General features: G+C 35.7%; 1 protein-coding gene across 3 annotated transcripts in view; it reads right to left on the bottom strand.

Annotated features, from left to right (window-relative positions):
• The window catches only part of LOC139813229 (major royal jelly protein 1-like), a 129,595-nt gene extending 106,556 nt beyond the window's left edge, over window positions 1-23,039 (bottom strand). Inside the window, exons 1-6 of one of the 3 annotated variants that reach the window (XR_011732088.1) lie at window positions 22,741-23,037; window positions 21,841-22,019; window positions 21,539-21,747; window positions 21,208-21,370; window positions 20,694-20,924; window positions 20,031-20,548 (exon numbers count right to left, since the gene is read on the bottom strand). Coding sequence is in view for 1 of the 3 variants with exons in the window: in XM_071778598.1 (XP_071634699.1) it covers window positions 22,741-22,855 (115 nt within the window). In the remaining 2 variants the exon portion in view is untranslated. Of the gene's footprint in view, window positions 1-20,030; window positions 20,549-20,693; window positions 21,371-21,538; window positions 21,748-21,840; window positions 22,020-22,740 lie in introns of those variants that run through there. The other 2 variants (XR_011732087.1, XM_071778598.1) reach the window with 2 other exon arrangements.
• Between the last annotated feature and the right edge of the window lie 897 nt (window positions 23,040-23,936).

The following is a 23,936-nucleotide window of genomic DNA, read 5'->3' on the forward strand; positions in this document are numbered from 1 at the left end:
GTCTCCAAATCAAAAGTATTATCGATTATCTGAGATTCATGTTGCGTTATTTGCGTATTTGTGAGCTCAGTCTCGAAATCAGAAGTATTATCGATTATCTGAGATTCCTTATGTTGCGTCGTCTGCATTATTGCATATGTGTAACTGTTGTCCTCTGTGTATCGGAAGAATTTTCTTTATTTTGGTCTGCATCTCTTCTGGATACATGTTCTTCCGCTCTTCGACTAGATGAATTTATTTGTATGCGTCTTCTGTGTCTAACGCTATTTTGCCTTCCTGTCTAAAACGTTTCGTCTAAGTTATCTGTGAACAACTTTATGTCTGCAGCTTGTATAATATCACTTGACAACTCAGCATCTTCAAATGACGCCACTTGTTCCATTTGAAGCGTTCTGACCTGCGATCTGCGCGTTTTTTTTACGGATTACTTGAAAACCATATATCTGCAAACGTGAGAATTAGAATCAAATCTGTTAGTGCGATACGAAATGTGTCGCAATTAATTTATTTCTCATTTCAAATGGAGAAAGATTTACTGAATGTTCTCTCTGTTCCCTCTTACAATAAATTGCAATAATGCTAGGCGCGCTTGCTATGTTGTATTTCCGATATATGTAAAGCACGAAACTCATCATCCAGCATCATGATGCATCGTACAATTCTTTATTTCTTGGACTCGGAAATATCAATGGCACAATAACTGCTTAAATTGCTCCCATTTGCAACTACGTGGGAAACTATTGCAGCATACATATTCGCATGTACCGGTTTATACGCGCGAGCTCTATTGGACGCACTATAGTGCGTAGTAGTGCATATTAAAAATGTTGTATACTGATCTAATCCGAGAGTGAAATGCAAATATCTTAAATGATAAGCTACATATTTTTTCAAACAGTACAATGAAGAATATTGTGGATTTTGCGGTTTAACCGGTTTACATATTTGTATTAAACACACACATCTCTTTCTTTCTCTCTCTTCCCCTCTACATCAATTTGTGTACGACGGTTTTAATGTGCACCAGTGAGCACTCATTGCGCACTAGTTCGTCCAACCAAATTTGTTAACAGATTAACGTATTTTTCTTTTATTCGTATTTTTTTCATTACTTTATTTTGTGTAAAATCTTTAAAACTAAAGGGAATGCACCAACAAAATTACTTTGGTGAAATCAAATACATTTTACTATTAAAAACTAAATAAAAAAGAGAGAAAGTTATAGAAAAATACATGAATAATTTGTTAGCGGATTAAAAATATAATTTAAATTCTTATAGTTTTAACATAATGTATCTAACAAAATGTGTTAATGAAGGTATATGGGAACGAAACTTCTACAAATCTATATAATACAATCTGAAGGTAAAAGAGACCATTTTTTTACACATTTCCGAGAATTTCCGAGGAGAACTTGTTTTGTCGTTAATGAAAAGCTTCTACAGCTTTATATTATTTATATAAAGCTGCAGAAGATTTATATACATTCACCACACGTCCGTTCGCATTTTATATATAATTAGAAGCTAAGAGAGAGCCTTTTTCACACTTTTTATACATGTGTAACCCATGCGTAAAGCTGCAGAAAGAAAAGAGTTAGGCAGAGCTGAGTGTATGTGTGTGCGTGCGTGTAGGGCTGTTAAGTCGTTCGTAAACCGATGAAGCTAAAAATATTCCGACGGCGGATGAGGCAGAGACCCATAAATTCGGAGCCAGTACGATAAAACTCGCTGACACAGCGGAGACTGTAATTGCTTCGAGTGCCTCGTAAAGCGGCATTTATAACAAGCGCGTATATACCTCGTGAACATTGCGCGCTTCGGTATATCGTTGCATTCGAACGAGCAAGCGAACTTTTTCGCTAACTTATCGCTGCATGTGTAAAGGTCTTTGCATGAGGCCATCATTCGAGGCCACGATTCGCCAAAGACACCGTTCCATTTTTGATCCTCGAGCAAAAGCCGCAAGATTAATTATGTTTTTTCCGAATTTATAATTATATAAAAACATCGTAATTATTCATATTTGTGGTTATTGTATCAGTATAAATAAGGCTCCTTTTTTGGGGGGAAAAAAGATTGAAATCGTTATTGATCTATAAATCGAAATCACGGAGACCATTGACCATTGTAATTACTTTATTATGACCGTTATAAGGACGAGATAGTTTCCTTCTTATTGCAAATTTATTTAGTAAATTTTATGCAGAATATCGGTGATGTGTATGGTGCACGAATGCTAATTTGTAAATGTAATTCCAAGATCGAATCCATTTGTTCCGTGTATTCGGGGATGTTGCCTCACGTGCATGTTCGATCTCGTCGTTAATGCATAAAGCATTTAGTCCTGACGTGTGTAATGGTGGTTGCACTTAGACTAGTCAGCAAACGCAAATGATGGCCGTTGCGTTTCATCGTGATGCTATTATATTTCAATAATTGTACTCGCAAAAACATTTTTGTCCCGGATACAGTCAGAGAAATCTACGCCCGATTATACTGCAAATTTACCATTTGGTTTGGCCAGATTAGAAGGTATCAATCGTAATACTTTGTGTGTTTTGCTCTTCTTTTTTCAAAAGTGCACAATCTGCATGATTCTCGCAAAGTATATTTTTCAGTTAAAGCGCGCGAAGTTGTTATTTAACAGTTAAAATAACAATTTTTTAGTTTTGATTGTAAAGAATGTGATAAAAACATTGAGATATCTCTTGAAATACCTATATCGGCGGTAGTATCATTATTTAAATGCAACGTTCTTTTATTGATTAGTATTAAAAAAATTTTTAATCGATTTAACCGACAATTACGATTTATTTATTTTAATTTCTTAATAAATGACGAATATCTTATATTCCAGCCAACGACATAATTCTATTTAGAGAGAAAGATTAAGACCTTAAAAAAAATCAACAAATATGAATTTGCTTATCAGCGTCTTTTGTTAATGTAAATATCGCGCTATACAAGGAAACACAGTTTTACTCTACTTACATTCCATTTAAAATAAGCCGACAAACTCAAATCACTGATGTAATTCATTTACACGAGAAGTTCGATAATTTCACTTGGTTGCGTAGAGCTCGGTTCACCTAAGTCTCTGCAGGGTGAATCACAATAAAATGACTATTTGCGGTGTAAGAGAGCGCCTTATGTACAGCCGCCAGCGGCCTCCGAACAAAAGATTATTAGATCCTGACGCTTTCGCTCGCGGGGCCAGTTACGAGAAAGCTTACGAGTCCTTAGGCGATCCGGCGAAAACAAAGTTTTGCCATGAACTTCGAGGAAAGCAGATATCATCTCTTGTACGTCACATCGCGAGAGCCTCGGGAACGTCGGAGATAATTAGAGTTTCCGGGGTCAGAGCGATCGCTTTGGGGGCGATGATTTACCGAGAGGTAACGGCGCGATATTGTTTCAGCAATAAGCGATTCGTCACCGGTAACAGCCACGAATACGTACTTTGTCATCGATTACGAGACATCGCACCCGGTCTCTCAAATTAGAGCGTTGCGGACGCGGGATATATTCATCCGTAATGTACGGCGCTCGAACGTCTTGATCTGCAGCTTTCGGTTATGTGGCGAATTCGCTATGTGAAACAAAAAATAGATTCTTAAATACTGCAAATGTGTGTGTGAGTGTGTGCGTGTGCGTGTGCGTGTGCGTGTGTGTGTGTTTGTGTGTGTGTATGTATTGTATACGACATTATTAGTAAAATAAAGTTCGAATTATACCTACCTATTTATAACCGAAATTATTTTGATCTCGCTTGAATATATTAGGAATTAGGATAGGTATTGTAGAACTAGTATAGATATAACTGTGTGAATAATCGACGTTCTGAGCGGCAGAAATCTATATACGCGGTTCACAAATACGCGTGCCTGAATACGCGCGCGCGTACGAAAATCACCAGAAACATATGTCACGGGTATAGATACGTACCGCTAACATTCCTGAAATGTTTAACGCGCCTGTGGATAATGATATCAAAGTGCAGGCCAAAATGCATGGCGTGATGCGGACGAGTTTTGAATGCATTTCAACGGGCCGAATTCCGTTGGGCGCGGTCGCTCTCATGAGGCTAATTTCGTTTTCAACCTGTTAAGCACGTAATTGAATACGTGCGACTCTCGAAATACCTTTCACGACCTGATCGAACATTACAGGCCTGAAGCATTTCTTATAATGAAATTATGCGTGAAATAAGGGTCATGCTTAATTGCCAAATGTTTTCTGATCACGAGACAAATGACGAGCATAATAAAATTATTCGGCTCAATTATAATCTGCATGTTTACCCAACGTTGTTATATGAAACAGCAAAAGAGCGACGAGCGAAGAGAAAATACCCTTTTTTGCATATTTTTACACGATTTTCGCGGGGCTTTGAAAATTACTATATTAATATTTGTAGTAAACATCAGCAAGAATTCTTTTAGTGGCAACCTCTTATTAACTAAGTCGGTTTGCGCATTAATAATTTTGTCGCGTTTTCTATTTGTCCGCGCGCGCGCGTGCGTGTATACTAATATATATTTATACAAATATTGAAGCATATATATTAATATGAATATATATTAATAATTTATATATGCTAAATATTACTAATTAGTTTAGAATTTTGATTACAATATTATCCAGATATTACAGTTTAAACTTTTTTTGGTAAAAATGTATGGGTATTTATTTTGAGGTATTTTTAAAACATTTTTTACAGAAGAATATATAAATAGGGGGTGGTGGGTGGTTTTTGAAATTTTATTTTAAATTAGCGCATCAGGTTGAACGGAATATTAATATTCCGTTGTGCATTCAATCACCGTGATCTTATGTTTCTACGTTGATTAAAATAAAAAGGTTAAGATTCTACGTTGATTAAAATAAAAAGTTAATATTCTGCGTAATTGTGAAAAAACATGTTAATTTGAAATTTTTGTTCATAAAAACTTTTTTCAATATTGCTTTTATTTATCATATATTTCAACCATTTCGACCATTATTTCGAATATATATCAAAGGTTACGAGATAAAGTTATTCAAATATATTATTTTTACATAGCATATTTTAAATAATTGTTTAAAGTATTCTTCAATGCAAAATTTCATATAAAATCCATAACAGAATGCAGGTTAAAACTAGGGATCCGGACCGGACGAAAATATCGGTTCGGTTCCGGTTTCGGTCCATTAAAATACTTAATAAAGGTTTCGGTTTTCTGTTATGTGCCTAAAGTTATTAAAACTTTCGTATTCAAGGACATAATTCTGCCTTATTTGCTTATAAAGAGGAAACGGGTCGCGTAAGCGCGACTGCCAGCGACGATCAGCGAGACTAGATGAACTCGGCCGATTCATAACGGAGCGGTATATATTCTACGAAAATGTTATGCGTACCTTCCGGGCAATGTTACAGAAACACGCGCGCGAGACGCTTCTGTGTCCGTTCCATAACCGTGGTCTGAAAAGCGGATAGGAAGCTCGCACTCTCGAGTTTATTTCCGCGCTCCATCTCTTCCCGTAACGCGCCAGCCGTGCTGTCGCATCAAAAAACATCATAAAGTCGGCGCATGCACCCGTCCTGACCGGCCAACCCTTCCTAAGCGCAAACTCTGCCGGGTCGACCTTTCCAGCTATAGGCGACCGGGAACCTGCTAGTTTTGCTACCGTTCCCTCACCCCTTTTCCCCCCGTTTACCACTCGCCCGCTCGTCCGCCTCTCTCTTTCCCACGACCTTCGTGTAATCACATCCGTGATCCTTTGACGCGCGGATTCGCGCGTATCTCTTCGGATGCACTCGAATCCTCGGGTCAACCAAAAGCGAATCCATTAGCTGAATTCTGGTTCATTGAATTTTTTGGACAGCTGTCGGACGAATGTCCGAGCCGTTGTTCAAACTGTGATCACGTCCACATGTCCACAAGGATGCAAAGGGCTCATAATAACAGATAATAATATCGCGAGCTATCTTTTTTGCGCGCGGTAAAGGGGGGGGGGAACAGCCCGAAGATTCAATCGATATTCACCCGAGTCGTGTCGTTAACATAATACCTTTTGTGCGCGTTTTATAACAATTTCCGTTATCATATTTTTCGTTGTAACGAGGAGAAAATTTTTAACGGTTATATGTTTTTGTCCGATAAGATTTGTCCTCTTATTTCTTTGCTTCTTTCTGTTACATAGATGGTAGATATATCACGTGCATATGCGGTGCGTACAATCTAAAGTTTGATTACATATATACTTCTACATTTTTACTGCAACTAGAAATTAAAGTAATTAAATCAGTAAAAATGATATTAAGAGAGATATTTAATCTATAATGCAGTGAGCTTGTGCATAAATGTTCTTGTGACATATAGAAATTTGACTGCGTGACAATTTTCACGAGTTATCCCGACCCACCTTGCATTACATTTGCGTAGTAATTTCACATTGCCGTCAAATTTTCATTCCCGCATGACCCGCATATTCCGTGTGATTTTCCCACTGATTGGAGACTGAATCTTTGACGGGGTCATCTCAATACCTTGAATGCTAAATGTTGCATTCACCAATAAATTAACGATAGTTCATTTCCAAGGTTCTATTATGCTGAAATTAGTTATTTCGCACTTCGTCTTTTATTGTTTGCCGCGCGGTGTTCAATTTTGTGTAAATTACGTGAATATGAATTCTTTTTCAAATCTCATTTATTTTCGAAGAAGTAATGTTGTCGCGTTTCAGTTTATTTAAACGCTACCTCGTACGCTACTAACGAGTGATTCCTTTATTAATGAATAAAAGTCCACCAAACGAATTTGAAAAGATTTACACATAGCATCAATTTGATGTGTTGAATCGAGCTTTCACTCAAGCGACCTTTGCCACCGTAAAAACGGTGTGAAAAACGTTTCTATTCCTAACGGGAGATGATCTAACGCGCCGTTAAAATGTTTAAAATGCGTTCAAAACTCGCTTTTCGAGCCTGTTCTGGCCCATTGCGACGCAATACTGTCACTTGCGCGCGCGTGTGGGGAATAAAGTAAATATTGAAATCACACGTCCACTGTTATATAAACTATAACGTGCAGGAGACGCGTATACGGTTCTCGCTGAACTATATATTCCCATTGTGATGCAAAGCACCTTCGAGCGAATCTCCTCGCATTCGATCCTAACGACTCTGCGTAATATGCGGCGCGGTAATTAAGAGTTTTTTGCTTGCCGTAAAATGTATTCACCCTAGCACAGAGAAAGTCACGGGCGGAGCTCTGATGATGATGGGGCGGAATCGTAAGGTGGAAAGGTTTCCGAGGAACGGATTGCGGAGCGGAGTGAGGAGCGACCGCAAAAGGAAGCGATCCCGGCAAAGAAAGTAGAAAACAAAGGGGCCTCTCTTTGGGGCTGCATTCTTGATGTTGTGATCGACCAGACGGGCAAAATAATGATTCGGTACCCTCGACGCGAAAAGTCTTCGGCCCTCTTTTGAAAATATCTTGGGAGGTATCTCCGAGAGCGTCGCTGTCACGCGATTGATTCCGACTCTGGGGAAATTTGATAGATTGCTCCATCGCGGCATCGGTGGGATTTCTCACGCTACGTCGAATATTCAAATTTCACAGAGCATTATAAACGATTTTTTTTTTAAGTCTCCACGTGATATTCGACTCGTATCGACCTTTTAACAGCCTCGTTCGACATTAAACAAAGTGCACGAAATAAAAAAGATATTATCGTCGCGCGTATGATGATTTTTTCAGTTTTGAGATCTAAGTGCATTGGTGAAAGGACACGTGCACAAGTACACATATGCGTGCACGTGCGCAAACGCCAGAGCTATGTCGTGCGAGACGTTTTTCCTACACCTTACTCCTTTCCCTACTCACTCCTCGACAAAGAAATGACATGGCAAAGAGATACTTCATGTGAAACTCTCGCCTTGCCTTCGAAGATGCCGTGAGCACTTCGAATTTTTTTTCCATCACACTCCTTCTTGCTCAAGATATGGAAGTCACATTGGACCTTTTACCGGCGACGTCGCATAAAGGCGCGCCACTTCAATCAACAGTCTTCGCGATATTACTCCCTAAAATTCCATTCTAGAAACTTGACTCATACTTATTAAATTTTAAATTGTACTAGATTTTATTTAACGCATATACGCTCATTTTTTAGCTGCGCACGCGCGCGAAATACTTTTTGTCAGCTATCATGGACGAAATAAAGTCTTAGAAGACAGAAGGGTTTTCTCTTGTGCTTGCTCCGGTCTCAATTAGAGTTTATTAGTCGTTCTACGATATCCCTTGCGAGACGCATAATTAGGGTAAAAAGTATCAATTTTACTTTGCACATCACGAGACAATCTTAATGAGCTTTTTTACTACGTTCTTTCTGCTAACGGAAAAGTTATTGTAATATTCTGGGTCTCGAAATTAGCGCGAGCTTTTTTATCCACGATCTAATTTGCCATGCTCAACGTTGTTTATAATTTACGTTAAAAATTTATACCTACGCGCGCACGCACAAACTTTAATTATGTTAACTTTTATACCGGATTCTAACAGCAACATTTTATTGGAAAAGAGAGAGAAACAACTTGTTCTTTATTTTCTTTGTTTAATTTTCTTTGTTTATGTTTTTCTTCTATTCATTATGATAACATATTTTTTAAGTATAAAATTTTGCTGTTTGAATTACTTCCATGAAAATATCAAACGTTATTTTGTCTTTTTATTAAAAACATATCTTGCCAATTTTTCTACTACATTAGTAAAATTTGGAACAAAAACAATATGTTTTTAAACACTGTTTTTTTATTGAATTCTTTCATATTAACAAATAGAAAATATTGAATTAAATGAGATTAAATCATATACAGACTGCAGTTCTTAAGATATAAAAAAATTATTTCTATGCATTTTATGCAAATAATGAACAGCATTCCGGAAGTATACTTTTCTTATATTAATGTTGATAATTTTGTATCGTTATTAATTACGATATTTATCTTCAAGTAATTTCATTTCTGAGCGGATGCAGTGGTGAGGTATCATGCTGATTGAAACAATGGAAACCAAGAGTGGCGTATTAAACGGCCAAGAGAAATAGGAGAATGGAGCATAAATTCACTAGCGAAACATGTCGGACACGGGATGCAATACTTGTTTGTTGCATCCTACGCGGGCCGGATATAGCGTTGCGTTTGCTCGTACGTTCGTTTTCCAGAACGATCAATTGGTTGCAATTGAAACGCGATATTTGTTCTCCAATTGGACTAATACTTTTTATTCTCGCTGCCGGTATTTTTGTCCTGCACAACGTCAAAAGGAGAGAATTTATCTTAGGCGCAGCTTTTGGAAAAAAGAATCTTAAAAGTAATATAAAAATTCCCATGAGAGAAACATTTATCGAGAAAACGTTGTAAAACTATACTGAGTTATTTGATTTTTTTTGCGTTCTTGTATTTCTTCATAAGCTTTGTTACCAAATTAGAGTGACTTGACTAATAATGAGAAAATTTTTTTTTTTAAATTTAATATGATTTTATATTTTATTATAATTTTTGATAAAATCAATATATGTGTGATAACCAAACGACCATATATATTAGACGAGATTTTAACATTGGGGATTTTAACGTGGAACATTATACCTATGATTTGCCACTCTCGCGTACATAACGCGACATAAAACATCAGAAGACAGCGCTCGCTTCCGGAGTGAGTTACGTCGCGACTACCACAGACGAAAATATTTTATACGTCGCGATAAGGTAACGATCCTCTTTCGGGGTTTTCCAGCCAAGACTAACGAAGTTCTCCGACAGTCCGGAAAATCGAGTGCCCGAACTGCTTTCCTTCGTCTTTCATCGACCTGAATTCGCGTCGTCGGATTGAAACTCAGAAAGAAACAGTGCAGACCTGCGAGGACTGCGAAACTTGCTCGGTTGAACGTCTCCAGGACTAATGATTCCCCCATGCACTTCGATTGGTTTCGTTATTTCGTTTCAACGGTAACAAAATACTTGCTTTGCTTTCGATTTCGTTTTGCCGCATTGATAAAATGCTTTCGCGTCCCTGCACTTCGAGCTATGCCCTCACGGGCAGCTCTCTCTCGCTCTCTCTCTCTCTCTCTCTTTCGTTCCTTAAATTTTTTATTAGCCAATTTGTTGTCATGGTTGAAGGAATCATCATTAGAAAGGACCATTTATTTGACAGCTGTGTTTTCCTTATCTATACATATATATTGACTTTAAAAGTTAATATCGTCATATGCTATTTGAGAATAAACACATAATTCAATATTAATTAAACCTAAGCTTTTTACAATTTTAATATTTTCCATTATTTTAATTATTAGCAGAATTTTGATATTTGTATTGTCTATGTGATTAACTTCTATAAAAAAGAAATTCTAAAAAAAATAAAAGCCAATATCTGTAGACAAGTGAAATCCTGTTGTTGCTATAATACAATTAATATACCGCTCGACGAATTTTTGCGTTTCGCCAACTTTTCTTTCATAAACTTTCGGAATGCTCGCCTGCAGTATCAAAATTTTACGACGTTTTATATATTTAATTAAAGTAACTTTTATTTGTGCCATTAATAGCCAGATAGTCTTGCAACAAACATATTGAAAAATGAAATATATTTGAGAAAAATTAAAATAGCCTTTTAATTAATTAAAGCCTCGCGAGATGAAAAACCGATACAACCGCGATTCTTTAAATTAAATTGTATTTCGGCTTATTCTCGGACAGTTCCGAATTCGTCATCTGTTTTTGCGAGCGTGCGTGTTTTCCGGTTGAACATTTTTTGATTAATTATCCAAGACGATCGCGTGGGAAACGTGGTCTGTTATCTAAATTATCCCCCCCTCCTCTCTGACGAACCACTCGCAAACGACGTGAACTATAGCGGTCGGAGCGGGAAAGTGCAAACGATTTCCGTTTCTACTGTGGAAACCGCGCCATTGTTTCACTAAGTTGCCAGAAACTCACTCGCTACCTCTTTCGCTCGCTTTTTCTTTCTTTCTCAAAACGTATTTCGGGAGAAGAATTCCAAATCCTGGGACGCAGGATGAGTTTATCGGGTGAGGCCGCAGAGTGTTGCGAGCTCAACTTCCGAAAATAGGATTTAGCTCTCTCTCTCTCTCTCTCTCTCTCTCTCTCTCTCTCTCTCTTTCTCTCCTTCTTTCTTTTCCTCTCTTCGGTAAACGGACAATCTGATACTGATATATACATACACACAGTCTATCTATAGAATCTTTTTTTTTGCTATAAGATTTTTGGTAAATGTGAAGTCGATTTTTCTTCCAAGTATCAAGAAACTAATATCTTATGAAATATAAATGATTAAAACACATATATATTTTTACTAATATTGTATATTCTGTGTACCTAAATTCGAAAAATAAAATCTTTTTAATATTTTTATTTATGTTTCTCTCAATCATACTTTTATGTGCATAAATATTTTAATATGACACATTAAAAATAGTATACAAATATTATTTACTGGAAATTATGAAGACTAACGTTTTCAAGTATAAAATTTAATGAATGGCAGTCACGTTACATGATCTGCGCAGAGTGCATACACACTTGAAGGATTTACAGTGTGGCAACATACGAATCTGGATTTATGTCAAAGACGGCAGCGTGCCTCGACGTCGTGCATCTGATGTATTAAGCTTATATAATTTTGTAAAATCACACTTAAATATTTATTTGACCGTGGTTTATATTAAACCTTGCCCTATTTTTAAGAATAGTTCTTAAAAATAATTTTTATTATGAAAGAGAAAGAGAGGGAGAGAGAGACAGAGAATAACATACAGCATGAGCGTATTATAAAAAAAATAGTGATAAAATTATACAAGTTAAATGTAGGAGAAGATAAGGTTTCGAGCCATCGTCTTGGAAAAAGAGCGCTGTTTATTTTACACGTCTATTACGTCCTGTTACTGCTGATATTCGCATTGTCCTGGCAATGTAGAGCTATCGCCATCGCGATAAAGTTTAATCTCGTTACTCGTCATTTCATTTTGTACCTAGTGTTTCTTGTCAGTTGGCTATGGACGCGCACGTAAATGCTATATGGCGAAAACGCCGACGGGTCTCTTGGGCGAATTGGACGTACGTTAACGTTAATTCTCCACGCCAGTACTCGCTGACTTCAAACGAATCCAGTCCAGGTTTACATTCGCGCTCGGTTTATCCTCGAGCTATGCCTTCGCGAAAGGCGCAATGCAAACCGCGTTCGCGATAGCCACCGCTTCTATTAAGGCCGATGCAAGCTCTGCCTTGGACTAACGGGGTTAAGGATGAAATTGGATTTCTTGTTTCTCCCCGGCGAAATGGCATTAAGAGTGAATCAAGATGGACTACAGCCCCTATAAAATCATTGAGTCCTCTGCTTGGTTCGCGCTCCAATGTTATCTACAATAATTAAAAAGCTGAAGACAATGTTGTAAAACGAGGCAATACTGCAAACGGATAATAATATTAATTACGAATTTTTTCACTTTGTAACATTTAAAGCATTTATTATATTAATCCATATGTAAGTGTTTTTTGCAACAGAACTGTTGAATTAATAGGATTGATACAATTAACGCATGACGTTTAATACATGACAAAACGTATTAAAATTATAATGAATTGTTAAGCAATCTATCTCCGTAAATTAAACGTATAGCATTTTTCGAGCTAAAGCTTTTCACTCATTTTAATTGTGCTCAGCTCAATATTTAATGGCTCTAGGTTGACTAAATCAATTTACCGCTACTATTGTTCCCTGGCGATTGTGGTCGCTCACGAACCAAGCATCTCTCGTTCGTGCATCGTTTCGACGTTTCCTCTTTCTCTCTTCACTTCCGTATCGCGCCTTCTTTGTCAGAATAGTCGTCCTTTTCTCGTAGATATTTTGCACACATGATTGTCGGGATACACCTCTTTTTTTCACGACTCACTTCTCTGAAACACCGCGAGCAATGCCACATGGATCGAGCTTGGAATGGCCCTTTCGATCCAACGAGTGACTCTGATGAGACTGTTTTCGTCTAATCGAACGAAAGTGGAAAAACGGTTCTAGCGTGTACGTCTGATGGAGATCTATAAATGCGACGTGTCGATTCTCTTCTCTTCACGTTATGAGAAGTTTTATATAAAAAAATAAAATCTGTTTCTGTACAACAGTATTATTGTTACTTAATTATATATTTACTCTCTAAATCTCTGAATCAGTGAATAGTCACTGATTCAGATTTAGAGAGTATTTGTTATTTCAAGCTCTATATAGTGGAGTATTTCAAATTACGTATCGTTATATCACCATCATCAAAAGAATCGACGTTCGTTTAATTAAACAAGTACTAAAACAATAAGCACAGATTTTCTTTTCAATATAATCCGACAACATAATTAAATTTCCCTTCTCGTACAATTAACGAAATTCTGCATGACATCCGGTCGGCAAAAAGCGATAATAACAGATTATCTTGCATAAATATCTTTTCGATCAAAATGAGATCAATTTCATTCTTCAAATAGACATGTCAGATGTGCGATAATGATATATTTGACGAAATTAATTTAAAATACAAAGAACAAAATATTTGATAATTTATTCTGTAATATATTATGTCGAATATTTCGTGGCAGCGACGAATTGGTTAGCACGTGGCAATATGTACAGCATAATATTATATACACAAAGTAACTATAACTGTCATTCGCAAGACTTCAACAGACCGGCCAGAATAAGGCGCTCCGTTTGTCGTCGTGTTATTTTCCATTGGGACAATTAACGATAATTAGGTAACATGTTTAGTCAGCATAAACAGATAGGCAGGAGTCGTTCTGTATGTCGTCGTGGTATTTTCCATTGAACAATTAACGATAATCAGCTACCATAACTAATTAATTCCTACAATTGATAATTATTAAGGATAGGTGACGGACTGTGTATCAAAGTAGATATTTCGCGCTTCGATTATCCGTTTGAAACAGGAATCGGAATTATAAGAACTAAAAAAAAAAAAATTATTATTTCGAATAATATTCACGGGCAAATAGTTATTTTTTTAAACTATGCTTGACATTCGATTATATCTCGCATCGCGCTTCGTCGATTAAGAGATAATTTGGCTTATATTATTGCATATCGATTGAGAACGCCAAGTGATACACGACTCATTCAGTCGAGTAATTGAAATAAAGAATAATCCACGATAATAATCGCGATGAAAAACGGAAATTTCGGAAATCAATTTTTGTCATTAATTGACGATATCTCGTAAATTATTCAAAAGAGGTTGACGATTATATCGATGATCCATGATCCGGATTAAATACATTGATCGACCGTGCGCGAGGCGTGCGTTTTCCCTTGGCGGCCGCGACGGCATATCGTATTTCAAAGCCCTTGTACTACACATGTTTTCACACCTTTTTTGGTCACTTGTCACCTGAGGTGTGAACTTACAAGCAAAAACTGCTATGCGGCGTTCTTTTATGTATGGTGCGCACGTGTCAGATTTTTAAAATGCTATACTTTACAAAAAATGGACGTATAATTCATATTCCTATAGTTCAGTTTGTTTTGTCCCGACGAGCGCTACGTTTAACTTGTCTATTCAGAGCTTGATGTTCTTCTGAGCTACTTTGTTTTTTTTCACGAGTTCTGGCAACATTCAATCATAGCCTTCGCTAGCCTATATACGCTTTCCTATTAGATCCCACGTATCCTTGGAGATCCATTTCTTGTGGCAGGGTTGCTTGGTGCCTAGTTGTTCTTCCGCAGTTTTTATATGATGATCTCGCCAATCTGCGACCAACCATCGTTGTCCAGTTTTCTTTCGATATCGCGGTTGTAATCATTGAGCGATCCTTGCTGTTTTAGCTTCTCAAGGTTGAATCTCTTACACTCTTACGTTTCACTCTTACGTTTCACTGTTCTTGTTGAGAGTGCGCATTTGCATATTTTGATTCTTATATCACCGCACAATAATAGGAGGTGATCGCCCCACGGCGGTTTCGCACATCGAGAAGTGATCTTCGCCAGGATCTCGAGATAGCGATGTGGTCTATTTGATTTTGTATATAATAAATTTGAGAAATTTTCGTCAATTTTTATGTTGAGAACTATTGTCATTTCTTCTCTAATGTGTATTGTAAAAATGTATTAAACAAGTGTAAAGATTCGTTGCTAAGCTAACTTTCAATTAGCATCCCATTCGCGAAAAAAAAGGAACGTAAAAGTGATACAGCATGTTATCTATCGTGCCATTGTACAAATGTGTGACACGCGCAAAATGTCCAATGCAGCCCAACATATGTAGAGAAAAAGAAGAGCGCCGCCAGTTAAAATGATGGCGGTCGGATTGATAACCATTATTGATTGCGCGCGGTTTTCACAGACTCCGTTCTAAACGATCCTCTGTTTTTCTTTTATCATCGTGATACGCGCACACACCTCCCGAGCTATACCATCGCGCGATCGACTGCACATTTAGAAAGAAATAAAAAAGACTAAGTGCGGCCCTATACAAATTATTTTCCGGAGCGTAAGTTAGTGGTTCAGCGACCTGTTTGAGTTTTACGATATAGATTACGATACGCAGATTATGTGCGTATATTTCATGGAGCTATATTGTTTCGCTCCCGTGAATTATTTTTCAGTTTATATTGATGCGTGAGGATCAATATATAGAATTGCCTCCACTCCCGCGAGAGTCGCGGTAATAATTTCCGCAGAAATCATGGAAGAGAAATATCTTTGCACTCTTAAACCTTGCACGTCGCACTCCGCGGTGCTCCGACTTTAAAAGTTCTTACTGAGAAAGCGGGTCGTAACGCGAAACTTTCAAAATTCCGCCAATGTGTTATAAACGTTTCACTCTCATTCTCGTAAGTTCTCTCAGTGCCTTACTTTATCTGTAATCAAAGCGTTTTTCTTATTACGTTTCATTCTTTATGCTTGAAGTAAAAGTGTAGTAATACGTTTTAAACATCATGTACTGCAATCCAATATAAATTTAAAAAATCAGAAGATTTAATATTTGATTAATTAGCGCTTATTTTATTAAATTTAAATTAAATTTAATTACTTGTACAAGAATATTTAATTTTTTAATGGTATTTTTTTGTATTTTTAATCAGTTTTTGTTCTTTCTTAAAATTAATTTTGTATTATGTTCTTTGTAACATTTGTGTATATACTTATACTTTCTGTGTGTATAATAAATTATGTATATAATAAATTTCTTGTGCGGTGTAAATAAAAATTATAACATGGGAACTTTCCCATTACTTAATTAATTTCATAATGCGTGTATAGTATAAGTAAACCACAAACTATATTTTGAAAAGTATCGAAGTTATCGAAAGAAAGTCGGCAGAATTGCAAACTGAGTTACTGTGGCTGGTGGCTGGTGGCAATCGGACAGCACAAACCGACGGATAACATACGAGGTCGAAAAATTCGCGGAAAGTTATCCACTTCCTTATACTCTTATTTGCGCTCTATTCGGTCGTCGCACACGTCGTACACGATATAATTTATGAATTTAATATTCGCGCTTCTTTTTCACTGATTTCTGTTGCCAAGTGTAACAGTTCCAACCGACATGTCCTGCGTTCCGTCTTTAAATTTGAGAAATGAAATATTTTAGAAATTCTATGAATCTCTAAAAGTTCCAAAAGCTTTATTTGACTGACTAAAAAGAGCTCATTAATGAACAAAATAAATAGATCTTTTTAGTATTAAAATATTACGGATGGGCAAACTTTTACGATTGTAACCTCGAAGCACCTCACATAACAAAAGCTTTTGATTAAAAGGACCAGTGACTCTTGCTCACTTTTTTAAAAATTATTGCTGGCCAGCTTTCGTCCATTCCAGTCGATTACCGTCCTCCGCGCGACAGAATTTCGGTACTTTAGGGAGCTTAATCTTCCGTGACATGCTGACTTCGGCTCATTGGGAACTTACCTGGTGTCTCGAGGGTACGCTCGCATCTTTTGCCTCGCCAGACAAGCCTAGCGATAACAAGAGGGACGAGGGATACCATCGCCGCCATTGCCAACCCATTCTCCAGGGTGCCATTGTTCTGGGAAACCCTTCGAACCGATAAACCACCCGAGAACGGATTCGAGCCGGGAACTTTTCACCGCTTTGCCAGAAAATGCGTGCAATTCCGCGAGATACCCGTCAATTAACGTTACAATGTAAGCGAATCGATAGAGAACGTTATTATCAAAAGTTCCAAAAGTTCAATACTGCATTTTTAACATGCATCCCCGCGTCCGTAAAATTCCAGCTTCGAAAGTCGAAGCGGAATTCTTCATATGCTAACGAAATGAATGAACGTTCCAATATGGAAATATATGGAGTTAAGTAATGAAACGCGGTTCTGTGAAATATGTTCCCCTTTGCGCGTTGCTTTCCATACTTTTCGGATGCTCCCGCACTCGACGACAAACTAAATTAAAACGTTTCCGTTGTTGCGTTCTACGGAGAAATAACAAACAAACGCCAACGGTCCGCTGTGAGAACGAAATAAAATAAAAAATAGCTGTTATTTGACTCGCGTCTAGAGACACGCTGAGACCTCGGTGTCGGTCCTCCTATTTCGATTTTTACCGCTCGTTACACCCACGTCAATAATGATAAATGTATGCACATGTGAGACATCTCTCGTTGTTTGCGGTGCTTTAATTTCCCGGATATCAGCTTCTCTTCTTCCATTTAATTCTCGATTTTCCACCGTGCAGCTATAAACGCGAATTAAATTTTTGTTTGCAAGGCAATTTTGAGGCAAGATACGCGTGGACTTAAAAATTCCGTGCGACGGAATTATTCACATAAATTAGAAAAGATAATTTCAGTTTATTTCAGTTAATTTGATGAGCGACATGACTACTATCTATCAAGAATATGTCTCTTGATAGATAGAGTGACGAAGTATAATTGAATAATAAAGTATCCATCGCATTTTATATTATTGATTAATACTATAAACAGAGTAAAGTAGCAATTAGAATTCACTTATTGAAATGGATATCCATTATATTAGTAGTCTTCTTTATAATTCAACTATGTTTTTTTATAATATGTTTATAGAGAACGTTATAAAAAAACATCTCCGCTAATTCCCTCTTTCTGATCTGTCTCTCTTTATGTATTACTTCTGGTTTTCCCCAATCAAAATCGTGCCCATAGGATATTCGGTGCTCACTTACTATAGAATGCTTGCTAGTGTGTTTTCTGAAATCGCTCTAGTGTTCCCTGAGATGTGCACGGATGTCTTTTAGTCTGCCCAATATATGTAGCATTGCAATCTTTGCAATTAATCTTGTATACTACTTCGGTCTGTTTCAGATCATCAATTCTATCTTTACCTCGTTTAATTAAGCAGTCAAGTTTTTTAAGAACTGTAAACAAGGTAGTGATGTGGAGCTTTTTTAACGTACGAAAAATGCTATCACTCAATCTTTTGATATAAGGTAACGGAATGCAGTTCTTTAAATAAAAAATTATATTATTGTCAGCGAGAGTGTTGTGTGTAGTGTTTCTTGAGTCGCCAGTGAATAATTCAAAATTAATCAAGGTATGCTGAATCAAGGTTTTTAGTTGAATCCACTAGAAAATACTATCAAAAAGAATATTATATATTTTACTTACAATATAATATATCATACTATAAACTAATATCTTTTTTAAAGTAAAATATGTTGGATCAAGTATGACCGAATTCTGGTAGCGCATGTTGGCAGAATATTATGATGCCCAAGGGATAAATAGTTTAGAGTCTCGTATATTTTGTAGTAAAATAAAAAAAAAGAAGAGCTTTTATGCGCCCGAGTTGATAAGCTGCTAAGTTTTCGTTTGTTCCTCGGAACAACGGGTGAACACTTTATTGTTGAAGAAGTTATAAAGTGCAATATGACTAGCGTCTCGCAATTTTCCATTGTACGGCTGATTTGATTAAGCCGGGCTTCGGTTGAGACAAGATGCGGAATATAATTCATGATTTAATTAAAGATGCGTGATTCTTCATATGCGCCCGATTATTATCAGCTCGATCACGTCAAAAACACTCGGACATGAACGCGCGTTCTTAATAAAGCATATAAAATTTAATCGTTTAACACCCAGCTGTATAACGTTACGATTATTATAAACAGAAAAAATTTTATTGTGAAATTTTACATTGCACTTAACCTAATTGTTTAATTAACCTAGATGTCTTCTTTAGTCATATTTTTTGAACTTCTGTTTGAAAAAAGCTGTTTTTTTTATTCTTTTTTATTTAATTGGGTTCTTAAGTAATTAAATAGTATAGACGCAAATAAGCGTTGTGCACTCTGGCCGTCGTTATGCGTGTCTCGTATAGAGGTGGACATTAATGTCCTCTCTTGGACGATTTAGTGCATACCGTATGACCAGAATATTATGAACGTTTATATGCGCGTCGGTCAAAATAGGCGGCCAAAATGTTACAACATGCTGCAATATACGCGTAAAGTACGATCTTGTATACATTTAACAGCTTCATTTCAAAGAAAAATCTTTTGTTTTTCGCGATTCTTTGTTTATATGTTTTATTAAACAGTAAAAAGGCAAATATCATGATTTCATTGCTATATTTTTAAAGATTTGGAGAGACTTCTTCATAAAAGACATTTAGATTTTTTCAGTTTAACGCCAAGGCTTATAATTGCGATCGTCAGAATTAATGCGACAAGTAAAGAATATTTCATTTTCAGCGTAACTATTGCATATAATAAAATAACGTAACTGAACTCTGCGAATAGATATAATAGACATGTATTTCGCAAGTACGAATCTATTAATGATAGCTCATACTATGTTAGCCAATATCTACGAAAAGTTTTTAACTATAAGAACACTTTTCAGAAAACCTCTCATTATACCAGCGATAAACAATAGTGGTCTCGAACTGATAAAGACACTTGTTACAGACGCGCAGAATGTTATCTTATCAATGGGACTTCTGGGAATGGAAAATACATATTCCTTGTGCAATTTATCTTTAATTTTTACTGTCTTTTACAGTTTTACAGTTTGTTTTACAGTCTCACAGTTTAAAACAAAGAAGATAGTGCAGGCTAAGCTGTGCTTAAATAAGAATGTTATTTTATATAAACATTTAATTATTAATGATGTATCCATTCTGAAAGAAAATAATGTGTTGTACATTATATTTTTACAAAAATCTTGTTAAAAAAAATTGTTTTATTTTCCAATGAAAACAGGAAACTAAGGTATATAAAAAAACCAAGGTATAAAAGAAAAAAATACAAGACTATGATCATTGCTATTGCAAGAAGAAAAACAATTTGTTTCCTGCCGTATTTGCTCTATATCTATGGTGAGAATACGGAAGTTTGTTTTCTCGCTTGGATATAATGTATTATGTAGATCTAATGTAATATGTTGCAGACGGTTTGTTACGATTAGTAGTTTTCTTCCATACCATGTAACTTTCATCCCACTTAGAAATTGCAATTTTTCGGCATCTTGTGCGATAATTTCCTTAAAATGAATATTTGATTTTACAACAATTAAAATTGTACCATGATTGTCATTAATTCACGTAGTAACGTTGATAGAGCATTAAAAGTAATTTGTTATCGAAAAATATACCGATAATAATTATATTCAAATATCTCTCACTTACTGTATTAATAAAATTTCTTCTTAGTGTTCGTACACAAAATTGACGTTTCCGGGATGTTGCTGAAAAATAGTGCGTGTTGTGCGGATGCTATCGGTCCCGTTTGGCCAGATAAGGTACCCATCAATTTAGTTAAACTATTAGTCTCGTTTCTGCTTAGTTTTGAAAATTTTTGTGGATTACTAATATCTATCTTAAATATCTTGCGTCCCGCTAAAGAAACATAGTATAAATCTAAAACATTCGTGAGAAAGAAATGAGCAATCGCAAAAATTAGTGAATGACATCGATTATTTACCGAAAAGCTTTCTATGCTTTATATTAGTTATAAAAGTTTCTGTTAGTTATAAATGTAAATGTGTATGTATAACTGCAGTTAATAAATAAATGGTAGTAATATGACACAAGTATCAAATCAAAATAACACTTAAATATCTTAATACTTATTTATATGAGCTTGTGTAATAAGCTTATATAATAATTTAAATAATATTTGTGTTAGAAACTGGGTACTTACATTTATTAATAATTGTTAAGCTGCGACTACTGTCCTTCGAATAAAAACTCTGACCTTCCATGGTGGGATCAGTTGCATTCATAAAATCAGATTCAATTCTGTAGAAGCCTAAATTTTTGTTGTATATCACCAAACCGTAACCTTCAGTGCCAGCCATAAACACCTGTATACATACATTGTACATACGTTAATCTATTATTTAATTAATATAATAGTTGCATCTTGATTTAAATAACAAGATGTGACGTATTAACGAGACATTTACACGAGTATAGAACAAAGAACGCGTACTGTTATGACTAAACGCGTGAAGTTTGAGAAAAATACTAACGGTTGCATCGTTTATGTAATTGCAATCTCGAACATAAGGAAGTGGTGTCACGAGCAATCCAGTGCCATTTTACTAGCGATGTCAGGTGGGATGACGAGACATTGCTCGAGCATATCGTTTTCTAAATTGAAGATCAATAGTTTCGGAGGACAAATTTTCTCTTCCCCGACTGCGCCACAATCCAGAACAAAAAGGCGATTGCATTTGATCTAATACAAAAGTATAAGATATATCCGTAGCACATAATAATAATTATTTATATACGATAGCTATATGTTGCTAAAAAAGATACTGCTACTCACGGATATTCGGTATACACTTGTAATAGTATCACAACCGCAATTAATCTTATTGAATTTGTGCCATGTCCAATCTGGATAAGGAGACAGAAGTGGACCACCTCGTCCTACTATCTTATTTATTGTCGTTAAACTAGCTGGTACTCCCCTTTGTCTTACCATAGTAACAAATATTCTACTATCTACAAGAAGTAGAATTGTAAAGATCTTGTGCGCTGATGGAAGATGTGTTTATTGCAAGCATGTTGTAATTGCATTGCAGCAATGATATTATTTATTTTAAATCGACCGTGACTGGCAATATATAACGTCTTTTCGATATGAACATTGAAAAACTGTGAGCCAACTTGGTTTGTCGGATTCACACAGCACTTTTTTTCGGATCAATCATCGAGACATTATTAATTTTGACCATGGTTTTGGTCAGTTGATGTAATTTCTAAATTAAATAGTTTTTAAATTTTATTGCGAAAAATATCACCCCAGCCAGGGTTTGAACCTGGAACCTCCCGTATACCGTGCGGGTGTCTTGCCAATTCGACCACTGAGGCTGTAGTAATATTTATCGCAATAACAACTATAAGATGGAGCACCGATTCTTAGGTCGACGGTGTATAATAAACAGAAGTTGGCTCAGACAAACCAAGTTGGCTCACAGTTTTTCAATGTTCATATCGAAAAGACGTTATATATTGCCAGTCACGGTCGATTTAAATTACTTTAATTGTTATTCTATATACTGGCAAAAGAAATTTATTATTCTGATTATTTATTTTATTGGCAACATACAAATATAATAATTAAATAACAATGATGTTAAGTACTATATTAATAAGTTTTTAAATATAAAGATATTTTATATAAAATTATTGTTATTTCTTTGAATTTATAGTATTAACCTACCTGGTGCTATATCTGCATCATATAAAACGTTCTTACTAACATTATAATAGCCAATTTTCACCGCATTCTGCTTGTGCGTTGAGTTTTTCCGATTACGTAATCGATATATTTCCATTTGTACTGCTCTTCCAATTCAACACCGAAGCTTATACTTGCAATTGTTAGAATTAATACATTAAATAGTAACGGCGTCATTTTTTTAGTGTAACAGATATGCACAGTAGAATGATTGAGTTTCATCAATAGATATATGTCACAAGAGTGAATTCAGTAATAGCAACTACAGTGTTTGACAATATTCACTCGAGTTTATATAAGAACTTGCTGTAGGTATAAATAGAAATAATTTTTAGACTCACCCTCGTTATACCGATAGTTAAGAACTGCACACCGTCGTTTAAGGTTAATTGATCTATCATTATTGATAATGATTATTGTTATGTCTAATGATCAATGTGTTATCTTATCAGTGAGTCTTTGAGAAACTGGGAATAGCGTATTTTCGTATTATACATATAATAAATACGCAGTGCATATATAAAAATATAACATCATGAAAAATAAGTATCATTAAATTGTTCAATTTTTGTCTATCACTTTTATTAATTGTAAAAGTAGTGCAAAATTGTGTGACTCGTTTTATATATATAGTATATATTTTTTTAATAATTAAATGAGAAACTTTGATAATTAAGTAAAATGCCTCTTTGAGTTTTACAAATACTGTTTAAGTTCAAAGAAATGTATCTTTAAATATTGATTTGATTACGATTTACATTAAACTTAGCTTCATTTCTAGTATTAGTAAATAATTTTTATTATGAGGAGGAGTAATACCCCCACAACATCAGCGTCTATAATGTATTCCAACATATTATACGAATCAAATGCAAGGGATTTCCAAGGTAATGTCTTGGAAAAAATGTAGGGTCTATTTTACACGTCCATCACATCCTGTTATTGCAGATCCTTACATGGCGATGTAGGTAATATGAAATATCTGGTGATGGATGCTTAATTTGAAAAATCTAGCATATTTCAAAATTATTATTTCTATGTAAATAATAATTGACTTAGATATATCATAAATATTGCTAAATACAAAATAGTCAGCATTTTTATTAGCTGCGTTTTAATATAAAATTTTATTGCACTATTTATTATCTTTTTTTGTACGTTTTTCATAATATTTTGTT

Source organism: Temnothorax longispinosus, chromosome 5, assembly GCF_030848805.1.
Source record: "Temnothorax longispinosus isolate EJ_2023e chromosome 5, Tlon_JGU_v1, whole genome shotgun sequence".
Lineage (NCBI taxonomy): Eukaryota > Metazoa > Arthropoda > Insecta > Hymenoptera > Formicidae > Temnothorax > Temnothorax longispinosus.